Here is a 12,725-nt window from a genome sequence, read left to right as displayed (position 1 = left end):
TTTTTCTTGATGAGTCTGGCAAATGGTTTATCAATTTTGTTTATCTTCTCAAAGAACCAGCTTTTAGTTTTATTGATCTTTGCTATTTTCTTTGTTTCTGTTTCATGTATTTCTGCTCTGATCTTTATGATTTTTTTCCTCTACTAACTTTGGGTTTTGTTTGTTCTTCTTTCTCTAGTTCCTTTAGGTATAAGGTTAGATTGTTTATTTGAGATGTTTGTTGTTTCTTGAGGAAGGATTGTATTGTGATAAACTTCCCTCTTAGAACTGCTTTTGCTGCATCCCATAGGTTTTGGATTGTTGTGTTTTCATTGTCATTTGTCTCTAAGTATTTTTTGATGCCTTCTTTGATTTCTTCAGTGATCTCTTGGTTATTGAGTAAGGTATTGTTTAGCCTCCATGTGTTTGTGCTTTTTACGTTTTTTCCCCTGTAATTGATTTCTAATCTCATAGCATTGTGGTCAGAAAAGATGCTTGATATGATTTCAATTTTCTTAAATTTACAGAGGCTTGATTTGTGACCCAAGATGTGATCTATCCTGGAGAATGTTCCGTGCGCACTTGAGAAGAAAGTGTAATCTGCTGTTTTTGTATGGAATGTCCTATAAATATCAATTAACTCTATCTTGTCTACTTTGTCATTTAAAGCTTGTGTTTCCTTATTAATTTTCTGTTTGGATGATCTGTCCATTGGTGTGAGGTGTTAAAGTCCCCCACTATTATTGTGTCACTGTCAGTTTCCTCTTTTATAGCAGTTAGCAGTTGCCTTATGTATTGAGGAGCTCCTATGTTGGGTGCATGTATACTTATACTTGTTATGTTTCTTCTTGGATTGATCCCTTGATCATTATGTAGTGTCCTTCCTTGTCTCTTATAACATTCTTTATTTTAAAGTCTATTTTATCTGATATGAGTATTGCTACTCCAGCTTTCTTTTGATTTCCATTTGCATGAATATCTTTTTCCATCCCCTCACTTTCAGTCTGTATGTGTCCCTAGGTCTGAAGTGGGTCTTTTGTAGACAGCATATATATGGGTCTAGTTTTTGTATCCATTCAGCGAGCCTGTGTCTTTTGGTTGGAGCATTTAATCCATTCACATTTAAGGTAATTATTGATATGTATGTTCTTATTACCATTTTCTTAATTGATTTAGGTTTGTTTTTGTAGGTCCTTTTCTTCTCCTGTGTTTCCCACTTAGAGAAGCTCCTTTAGCATTTGTTGTAGAGCTGGTTTGGTGGTGCTGAATTCTTTTAGCTTTTGCTTGTCTGTAAAGCTTTTGATTTCTCCGTTGAGTCTGAATGAGATCCTTGCTGGGTAGAGTAATCTTGGTTTTAGTTTCTTCCCTTTCATCACTTTAAATATGTCATGCCACTCCCTTCTGGCTTGTAGAATTTCTGCTGAGAAATCAGCTATTAACCTTATGGTAGTTCCCTTGTATGTTATTTGTCGTTTTTCTGTTGCTGCTTTCAATAATTTTTCTTTGTCTTTAATTTTTGCCAATTTGATTACTATGTGTCTTGGCGTGTTTCTCCTTGGGTTTATCCTGCCTGGGACTCTCTGTGCTTCCTGGACTTGGGTGGCTATTTCCTCTCCCATGTTAGGGAAGTTTTCGTGTATAATCTCTTCAAATATTTTCTCGGGTCCTTTCTCTCTGTTCTTCTGGGACCGCTATAATGCGAATGTTGTTGCATTTAATGTTGTCCCAAAGGCTGTCTTCATTTATTTTCATTCTTTTTTCTTTATTCTGTTCCACAGCAGTGAATTCCACCATTCTGTCTTCCAGGTCACTTATCCGTTCTTCTGCCTCAGTTATTCTGCTATTGATTCCTTCGTGTGTATTTTTCATTTCAGTTATTGTATTGTTCATCTCCGTTTGTTCTGTAATCCTTCTAGGTGTTTGTTAAACATTTCTTACATCTTCTCGATCTTTGCCTCCATTCTTTTTCCTAGGTCCTGGATCATCTTCACTATCATTATTCTGAATTCCTTTTCTGGAAGGTTGCCTGTCTCCACTTCATTTAGTTGTTTTTCTGGGGTTTTATCTTGTTCCTTCATCTGGTACATAGCCCTCTGCCTTTTCATCTTGTCTATCTTTCTGTGGATGTGGTTTTTGTTCCACCGGCTGCAGGATTGTAGTTCTTCTCACTTCCGATGCACAGTGCCTGCCACACGGCATCGATGTCATATAGAGGTTCTTCTCAGAGGGCTTGCCCAAGCTGATGCCATGGCCCGAGTAGTCATAGGAGAAGATGTTGCAGTTGATGCGTGAGCCGAGGCCGATGTAGAAGCTGCACATCTGGCCCAGGTCCATGGTGCTGCCATGGAGAAGAGCAGCATGTAGTGGCTGGAGGGTGCACAGTGCATGAACATGCAGCCGAGCCCCAATTGTATTTCTAACACTTTTTTTTGTATATTCTGTGATATTTTCTACATAGACAATTTTTTTTTTTTTTTTTTTTTTTTTTTTTTTTTTTTTTGGCAGTACGCGGGTCTCTCACTGTTGTGGCTTCTCTGTGTGAATTTTTTAAAAAATGAAGACATAGGAATTCCCTGGTGGTCCAGTGGTTAGGACTTGGCACTTTCACTGCCATGGTCACAGAACTAAGATCCCGCAAGCCATGCGGTGGGGGAAAAAAATAAAAAGATAAAAAATGAAGACAGTTTTATTTCTTGCTTTCCAGTCTGTATGACTTTTATTTCTATTTTGGCTTTATTTTACTGCCTAGGGCCTCCAGTATGTTTTTGAAAAGGAGTGATGAGGACAGATATTCTTACCCTGTTCCTGATCTTATGGGGAACATACCCAGTCTTTTATCCTTAAGTATATTAGCTGTAGATTCTTTTTAGATGCATTTTACTGGGTTGAGGAAGTTTCAGTTCATAGTTTGCTGAGAACTTATTTCATGAATAGATGTTAAATTTTGTCAAATAACTATTTCTGCACCTAGATGATCATATGGTTTTTCTTCGTTAGAACATTGATTTGATGAGTTATGTTTATTGATTTTAATATTGAATCAGACTTTCATGTCCCTAGATAAACCCCACTTGATCATGATGTGTAACCTTTTTACATATTGCTTGATTTGATTTGCTAACATTTTGTTACATTTTCTTGCATGTGTTCATTACCAATACTCGTTTGTAATTTTGTCTTTTTCTTATCTTGATGTTAGGGCCTCATCAAATGAGTTGGGAACTGTTTCTTTCTATTTTATTTTCTGGAAAGATTTGTGTAAATTTAGTATTATCTCTTAAATGTTTGGTAGAATTCGCCAATTCTAAAGCCATTTTGGCCTGGAGTTTTATTTGTTGGGAGAGTTTTTAACCATAACTAAATTTTTCTTTAATGGGTAGAGGAGTTTTTAGATTATCTATTTCATCTTAAGCAAGTTTTTATACTGGTCTTTCCAGAAATTTGTCCATTTCAATGAAGTGGTTGGATTTATAGGCATAGAGTTTTTAGTATATTTTTCTTATTATTCTTTAATATCTGTTGCATCTCTAGTATTGTTCCCTCTTTCTTTCCTGAAATTGATTATTTGTGGTCTCTCTTTTTTTATCTTGATCAGCCTGGCTATATGTTTATGAATTATATTAATCTTTGCAAAGAGCCTGCTTTGGATTTTATTGGTTTTCTCTTTTTCTGTTTTTCAATTTCATCAATTTCTGTTCACATTGATATTGCTTCCTCCCTTTTGTTTACTTTGAGTTTAATTTACTCTTCTTTTTCTTCTTTCTTAAGATGGATGTTTAGATAGTTCTTTTTGCTTAATATAAGCATTTATTTATATAAATTTACCAAGAGCATCTTTAGCTCCATTCCATAAATTTTGGTGCTGTGTTTTCATTATCATTCAATCGAAGTATTCTAATGGCCTTTGTGACTTCCTCTTTAACCTGTAGGTTATTTAGAATTGTTTTGCTTAATTTTTGAATATTTGGGCATTTTCCAGATGTTTTTCTGTTACTGATTTCTGGTTAATTTCATTGTGGTAAGAGAACATACTTTATATAAATTTTAGGCTTTTGTTTTTAATTTGTTAAGGTTGGTTTTATAGCTCAGAATATGGTTTATATTAGATTCTGTTCCATGTGTGCTTGAAGGGAATATATTGCTCTTGTTGGGTGGAGTGTTCTGTAAATGTCAGTTTGATTGATAGGCTTCTGTCAGTCAGGTGTTCTATATCTTTACTGATTTTTGTCTGCTTGTTTCTTCACTTACAGAGAGAGAAGTGTTGAAGTCCCCAGTTGTAATTGTGGATTTGTCTATTTCTCTTTTTAGTTCAATGCTTTTGCATCATTTATTTCAACACACTTTTTTGGTGCATAAATATTTAGGATTATTTCATGCTTTTGGAAAATTGATTCCTTCATTGTCATGTAATATCCTTTCTTTAAACCTGACAGTTTTCTTTGCTTTGAAGTCTATTTCAATAATAATGTAGCTTTCTTCTGATTAGTGTTTGCATTTTTTTTGTGTGTGTTTTTTTGCGGTACGCGGGCCTCTCACTGTTGTGGTCTCTTCCATTGCGGAGCACAGGCTCCGGACACGCAGGCTCAGCGGCCATGGCTCACGGGCCTAGTCGCTCCATGGCATGTGGAATCTTCCCAGACCGGGGCATGATCCCGTGTCCCCTGCATCGGCAGGCGGACTGTCAACCACTGCGCCAACAGGGAAGCCCTGCATTTGTTTTTTTTTCCTGCCCTTCTCCTTTTAACTCTCTACAGGCATATCTCAGAGATATTGTGGGTTTGATTCCAGGGCACCTCAGTAAAGCAAGCACTGCAGTAAAGTGAGTCACATGAATTTTTTGGTTTCCAGTGCATGTAGAACTTAGGCTTACACTATATTGTAGTCTATTAAGTATGCAATAGCATTATGTTTTAAAAAATCAATGTACATACCTTATTTAAAAAATATTGCTAGAAAATGCTAGCCATCATTGAGTCTTCAGCAAGTTGTAATCTTTTTGCAATAGTAACATCAAAGATTACTCATCACAGATAACTGTAACAAATATAATAATTTAAAAATTTGAAATATTGCAAGAATATTCAAAATGTGACACAGAGGCACAAAGTGAGCAAATGTTGGAAAAAATGACAACGATAGACTTGCTCAACACAGGGTTGCCACAAGCCTTCAATTTGTTTAAAAAAGAAAGAAAAAGCAATATCTGTAAAGTACAATAAAATGAGGTATGCCTGTTTATGTTTAAAGTAGATTTCTTGTGTCTTTCACTCCATGTCTTTCTTATTTCTAATATATTTCTATTTGGCTTTTTAAAAATATCTTTATTAAGATTCACGTACTATACTGTTCATCCATTTGAAGTGTACAGTTTAGCAGCTTTTAGTATTATATATCACAGAGTTTTGCAAACACATCAAATTTTGAACATTTTCATCATCTCAGAAAGAAACCTCATACCCATTAGGAGTCAATCTCCATTTCTCCCCCAAACATTCCCCCAACCCTTGCTTTCTCTTTCTATAGATTTACCTATTTTGGACATTTCATATAAACAGAATCATATAATATGTAGTCTTCTATGACTGCCTTCTTTCACTTAGCATATTTTTTTCAAGCATGTTGTAACATTTATCAGTGCTTAATTCTTTTTTATTAATAAGTAATACTCCATCGTATGGATATATATTGTTATTTACCCATTCATCAATTGATGGACATTTGGATTATTCCTACTTCTTTGGCTCTTACAAATAATGCTGCTGTGAACATTGATGTACAAGTTTTTGCGTGCATATGTGTTTTCAATTCTCTTGGGTATGTATCTAGAAGTAGAGTTTCTGGGTTAGGTGATACTTCTGTATTTATAATCTTTTGAGGAACTGCCAAATTGTTTTCAAAAGTGACCGTACCTTTTTACTTCCCACCAGCAATATGAGGATTCCAATTCCTCCACATCCTTACCAACACTTGTTATTGCCCTTCTTTTTGATACTAGTCATTCTAGTCATTATATGGTGGTTCCTTATCGTGGTTTTGATTTGCATTTCCCTGATGACTAAAGATGTTGATGATCTTTTCATGTGCTTATTGGCCATTTGTATATCTTTTTTGGGAAAATATCTATTCAGATTCTTTGTTTATTTGTAATTGTGTTATTTGTCTTTTTATTATTGAGTTATAGGAGTTTTTAGTATATTCTAGGTGCCAGTTCCTTATCAGATATGACTTCCAAGTATTTTCTCCCATTCAGCAGGGTTTTGTTTTCACTTTCTTGATAATGTCCTTTGATGCAGAAAAAATTTTAATTTTTTGAAAATTGAGATATAATTAACATATAACATTATGTTAGTTTCAAGTATACAACATAATGATTTGATATTTTTATACATTGCAAAATGATCACCACAATAAGTCTAGTTAACATGCATCACCATACATAGTCACAAAAATTTTTTTCTTATGATGAGAACTTTTAAGATTTACTTTCTTAGCAACTTTCAAATATGCAATACAGAATTATTAACCATAGTTACCATGATGTACATTACATCCCGATGACTTATTTATTTTATAGCTCAAAGTTTGTACCTTTTGACCCCCTTCACCCATTTTGCCCACCCCCTACCCCTTGCCTTTGACAACCACCAATCTGTTCTCTGTATCCATGAGCTACGTATTTTATTTATTTATTCATTCATTCATTCATTCAGATTTTACATAGAAGTGAGATTATATGGAATTTGCCTTTTTCTGTCTGACTTATTTCCCTTAGCATAATGCCCTCAGGGTCCATCCATGTTGTCACAAATGGCAAGATTTCCTTCTTTTTTAAAGACTGAATAATATTCCATTGTGTGTGTGTGTGTGTGTGTGTGTGTGTGTGTGTGTGTGTGTGTACGTATATATTACATTTTCTTTATCCATCCATCAATGGACACTTGGGTTGTTTCCATTTCTTTTCCATTGCAAATAATGCTGCAGTGAACATGGGGATGAATATATCTTTTCAAGTTAGTGTTTTTGTTTTCTTTGGAATAATACCCAGAAGTAGAATTGCTGGATCAAATGGTAGTTCCGTTTTTAATTTTTTGATTAACCTCTATAATGTTTCCCATAGTGGCTGCACTGATTTACATTCCCACTAACAGTGCATAAACTTTCCTTTTTTCCCCACATTCTCGCCAACACTTGTTATTTCTTGTCTTTTTGATAATAGCCATTCTGACAGGTGTGGAGTGATATCTCATTTTGGTTTAGATTTGAATTTCCCTGATTATTAGTGATGTTGAGCATCTTTTTATGTACCTGTTGGCCATCTGTATGTATTCTTTGGAAAAATGTCTATTCAGATCCTTTGCTCATTTATTTATTTATTTTGCAGTACGCGGACCTCTCACTGTTGTGGCCTCTCCCTTTGCGGAGCACAGGCTCCGGACGCACAGGCCCAGCAGCCATGGCTCATGGGCCCAGCCGCCCCGCGGCACGTGGGATCTTCTTGGACCAGGGCATGAACCCATGTCCCCTGCATCGGCAGGCGGACTCTCAACCACTGCGCCACCAGGGAAGCCCTGCCCATTTTTTAATCAGATTTTTTTTTTTTTTTTTTTTTTGCCTTTGGGGTATATGAGTTCTTTGTATATTTGAGTTATTAACCCCTTAACATATACATGATTTGCAAATATTTTCTCTCATTCTGTAGGTTGCCTTTTCATTTTGTTGGCGTTTTCCTTTGCTGTGAAGAAGCTTTTTAGTATGTTATAGTCCCACTTGTTTATTTTTTTTTTTGACTTTATTTCCAAAATGATTTCCAAAAAATTGCCAAGACTGATGTCAAGAGCTTACTGCCAGTTTTCTTCTAGGAGTTTTATGGTTTTAGGTCTTACATTCAAGTCTGTAACCCACTTTGAGTTAATTTTTTTGTATAGTGTAAGATAGTGGTGTAGTTCCATTCTTTTGCATGTGGCTGTCCAGTTTTTCCAATACCATTTATAGAAGAGACTGTTCTTTCCTTATTGTATATTCTTGGCTCCTTTTTATAAATTAATTGACCATATATGAATGGGTTTATTTCTGGGCTCTCTATTCTGTTCCATCAATCTATGTGTCTATTTTTATGCCAGTACCACTGTTTTGATTACTGTAGCTTTGTAATATAGTTTGAAATCAGGAAGTGTGCTGCTGTTACCTTTTTTCTTCTTTCTCAAGACTGCTTTGCTATTTGGGGTCTTTTGTGGTTCCATACAAATTTAGGATTGTTTGTTTTATTTCTGTGAAAAATGCCACTGAAATTTTGATAAGGACTGAATTGAATCTGTAGATTGCTTTTGTTAGTATGGCCTTTTAAACAATATTATATGGGTACATATGGAATATTCCAACCAAAAGCAACAAAATACGTACACTTCTCAAGTGTCCACGGAGCATTCTCCAGGATATATTTTATGTTAACCCACAAAGCAGTTCTGAGAAGGAAGTTCCTAGCAGTAAATGCTTACGTCAAGAAACAAAAAAAATCTTAAACAACCTAACTTTATTTATTTATTTTTACATCTTTATTGGAGTATAATTGCTTTACAATGGTGTGTTAGTTTCTGCTTTGTAACAAAGTGAATCAGTTATACATATGTTCCCATATCTCTTCCCTCTTGCGTCGTCTCCTTCCCTCCCACCCTCCCTATCCCACCCCTCCAGGCGGTCACAAAGCACCGAGCTGATCTCCCTGTGCTATGTGGCTGCTTCCCACTAGCTATCTACCTTACATTTGGTAGTGTATATATGTCCATGCCTCTCTCTCGCTTTGTCCCAGCTTACCCTTCCCCCTCCCCATATGCTCAAGTCCATTCTCTAGTAGGTCTGTGTCTTTATTCCTGTCTTACCCCTGGGTTCTTCATGACATGTTTTTTTTTTCTTAAATTCCATATATACGTTAAACAACCTAACTTTGTTCCTAAAGGAACTAGAAAAATAGATGAAGTCCAAAGTTAGAAGAAGGAAGGAAATAACAAAGTTCAGATTGGAAATAATCGAAATAGGAACTGAAAAGACAACAGGAAAGATCAATGAATCTCAGAACTGGTTATTTGTAAAGATAAACAAAATTGTCAGACCTTTAGCTAGAATCACCAAGAAAAAAGAGAACTCAAATAAATCAAATCAGAAATGAAAAAGGAGACATTGCAACAGATACCACAGAAATACAAAGAATTTTAAGAGACTTCGATGGACAATTGTATGCCAACACGTTTGACAACCTATAAGAAATGGGTAAATTCCTAGAAACATACACCCTACAAAGACTGAATCATGAAGAAGTAAAAATCTAAAAGTTCACTTACTAGTAAGGAGATTGAATTAGCAATCAAAAATCTCCCAACAAACAAAAGTCCAGGACCAGACAGCTTCACTGGTAAATTCTACCAAACATTCAAAGAAGAACTAATACCAATCCTTCTCAAACTCTTCCAAAAAAACAAAAAAACAAAAAACGAATACCAATCCTTCTCAGACTCTTCAAGAGGAGGGAATGCTTCCAAACTCATTTTATGAGGCCAGCATTACTCTGCTACCAAACCAGACAGGGATACCACAAGAAAAGAAAATTACAGGCCATTATCCCTGATGAACATAGATGCAAAAGTTCTCAACAAAATATTAGTAAACTGAATTCAACAATACATCAAAAGGACCATTCACCATGATCAAGTGGGGTTTATTCCAGGCATGCAAGAATGGTTCGATTTCCTCAAATCAATCAATATGATACAGCACATTAATAAAATGAAGGATAAAAATCATATGACCATCTCAATAGATGCAAAAAAAGCATTTCACACAATGATATGATAAAAACTCTCAACAAAGTGGGTATAGAGGGAAAGTTTCTCAACATAATAAAGGCCATATATGATAAATCCACAGCTAATGTTATACTCAGTGGTGAAAACTGAAAGCTTTCCCTCTAAGATCAGGATCAATACAAGGATGCCCACTGTTGCCACTTTTATTCAACATAGTGTTGGAAGTCCTAGCCAGAGCAATCAGATAAGGAAAAGAAATAAAAGGAATCCAAATTGAAAAGGAAGGAGTAAAATTGTTAATATTTGCAGATGACATTTTTTAAAAGCTTTAAGAATCTACTATTATTCTGAGCTGTACACTGTTCTCTAGAAATGCTATGTAATTAATCTAAATAACATATGAGAGTAATATCTGAGATTGAGGCTTATCAGCTATACACTTAGCCACACACCCCCTTATTTCATTAAATAAACCTTAGATAATGAGTAAAAAATTAAGATTTTATTTTCTTTTCTACTTTTAGTGTTAAATGTTTACAAAAGACAGTGAAGGATTCTTATCACATAATGTGTAGACCATGTGCCTGTGATCTTGAAGTTTGTGCCAAATGTGGAAAGAGAGAAGATGTTATTCCGTGAGTATTTCTTTTTATGTTTGCGATTTACTCTTTTAATTAATATGTGAATTTTCTTTTAAGGAAACATTCAGTTGCTCTGAGAGTCTTAAGATGCAGAATGTCACACTAATGTAGACGTTGTTCTACCCAACAGGAAGAACATCTTAATTAATTGTTAAATATTTCGTTATAATAAAAGTGAAACATCATTTTTAGAAAGTTAAAATATTTATGAGGTTCACATTTATTACACATTACAAAAGAATTACTCATTATATAACTTCTTTTCTTTAATGGACATCATGTGTTAATTTCTTTGATCATACTTTATTGACAACTGTATTATAATTGGTTGGCTCTTGAGTTAAGTCAATCTTCAAGGATCTTTTCCTCTTTATTTCATTAGGCTCCTATTAATCAAGAAATGTAGTGTAAAAGTCTTTTCAGTCTACAATGAAATCCTGAGAAATAAAGTTTTTTTCTTCCATCTTTAGGTTTAATATAGAACCAGAAAAGACAGAAAATGTTGAAAATAATCAACGTTCCAGCCACAGAAGAAGCTGCAGAAGAAATGAAGAAAGTGATGATTTAGATTTAGATTTTGATATTGATTTAGATGACACAGAAGAAGACAATCAGATGGATTGATATAACTATATTAAAAGATAGTTTGGAAGCATGAAATTCTGAACAACTTTAATTTTGAGGGTTTAAAAAAAAATACTGTGGAATACTAGTAAGGACATTGGAAAAACATATAGAAAATACATGGACAATATGAATTGTGTATGATATTTGAATAGTGATAAAGCTTTCATCCAGAGTTTTCTTATAATACATTTTTAAGTAGCATATGCTAGCATATCTGCCAAAATGAGTATTGGAGTATCGTATTGCAGTTCATGGGAATTATTTAGAAGAATATACTATCTAGTATCAAATTAAGCAAGATTCAGAATTGATGCTTGTATAGAAACTATCTCATGGAAAAATCAGATGACATTATTTTGTTGCTAGCCTCAAAAATTGGTCCTCAGGAGGTACCTTTTGACAGATTGATCTCAGGTTAATGTCCCACATAACAAAATCCCTCTTGCTTACGCTTGCTTGTTGTAAAGCAAAAAGTTTGTTTTTTAATAATAATGTTTAACAAGTATATAGCAGTTTTTCTTTGAAAATATTTTTATGTATCTTATCACATTATTTTTAACTTTTTTCGCTTATGAAATTTACATATAGAAAAAAATGCATAAAATCTATATGTATAGTTTAACACATAAAGAATAATCATACATTTATCACCCACGTGAATAAAATACTCCTAAACAATATAAGTTAGCTTTGTCTGATTTTTGAACATTTTTTCTATCTTTTTGTTTTGAAAAATCTCAAACCTAAAGAAAAGTAGCAGTGTAGTACAATGAACCTTTGTATGCTCTTCACTTAGATTCACAATTGTTAACATTTTGCCACATTTTCTTTATATTTGAATAGATATATGGATATATTTTTTATTTGCTGAACCATTTGAAAATAAGTGGCAGGCATTGGTTTCAAACTTTATATGAACAGACTTATACTGTGCATGTTAATTTGTATCTCTTCTTATTTCATTATTATGAAACTTGTGAAATTGATCCGTGTTGTTGCAAGAGCTCTAATTTGTTAAGATTACATTTTTATTCTACATTTTTTATTCTGTTTTGTTCTATTGTATTTACATACCAAAATTTATTTTTCCTCTCTAATACTGAGGGACATTTGAGTTATTTCAGAATTTTCCTATAACAAACAATACTAAGTGTTTCTTGGTATAAGTGTCTTATTTCTTGGTACATTTTCTGTTAGGTATGTAATAGAAGAAGATTGAAATGTTTCCTGGTGTACTTGTCTTGTTTCTTGCTACAGTTTCTGTTAGGTGTGTCTAGCAGTGGTAGAGGGCATCAGGTATATATGCATCTTCACTATTACTATGCACTATGTAATGCTGTCTTTCCGGAAGGATTGTTATCTCCCTTCCCCATAGCAATGTATTAGAGCTCCTGTGCTCTGCATCCTTTCCAACACTTGGTATCATACTTTTAAATTTCTGTCAGATATGTGTGCAACATATGTCTTTGTCTTATTAATTTGTATTTCTCTAATTACTAATGAGCCTGAGCCCCCTTTAATGTTTATTGACCATTGGTTTTTGGGTAATAGATGATATTAAGGAATAATTTTGCTTAGGTGTAATAATGTTATTTGAGAGATACATATTGAAATATTAAAGGGTGTATAGTCAATTTACTTTAAAATATTTTAAGCATAAAAAAGTAGAGATACAGGGCTT

The 12,725-nt window shown here is 34.1% G+C and overlaps 1 protein-coding gene across 1 annotated transcript in view; it reads left to right on the top strand.

Moving 5' to 3' along the window:
• Positions 1–12,030, top strand: part of LOC309823861 (uncharacterized protein C9orf85 homolog) — a 61,515-nt gene extending 49,485 nt beyond the window's left edge. The window contains exons 3-4 of the mRNA XM_082656478.1: positions 10,301–10,411; positions 10,888–12,030. Coding sequence (XP_082512604.1) covers positions 10,301–10,411; positions 10,888–11,041 — 265 coding nt within the window. The 3' untranslated portion in view covers positions 11,042–12,030. The remainder of the gene's footprint in view (positions 1–10,300; positions 10,412–10,887) is intronic.
• The last annotated feature ends 695 nt before the right edge of the window (positions 12,031–12,725 follow it).

Source organism: Grampus griseus (assembly GCF_964374135.1).
Source record: "Grampus griseus genome assembly, chromosome: 6".
Taxonomy (NCBI): Eukaryota; Metazoa; Chordata; class Mammalia; order Artiodactyla; family Delphinidae; genus Grampus; species Grampus griseus.
Note: the sequence above shows the minus strand (reverse complement) of the source record. Positions and strands in the feature narration are given on the sequence as shown.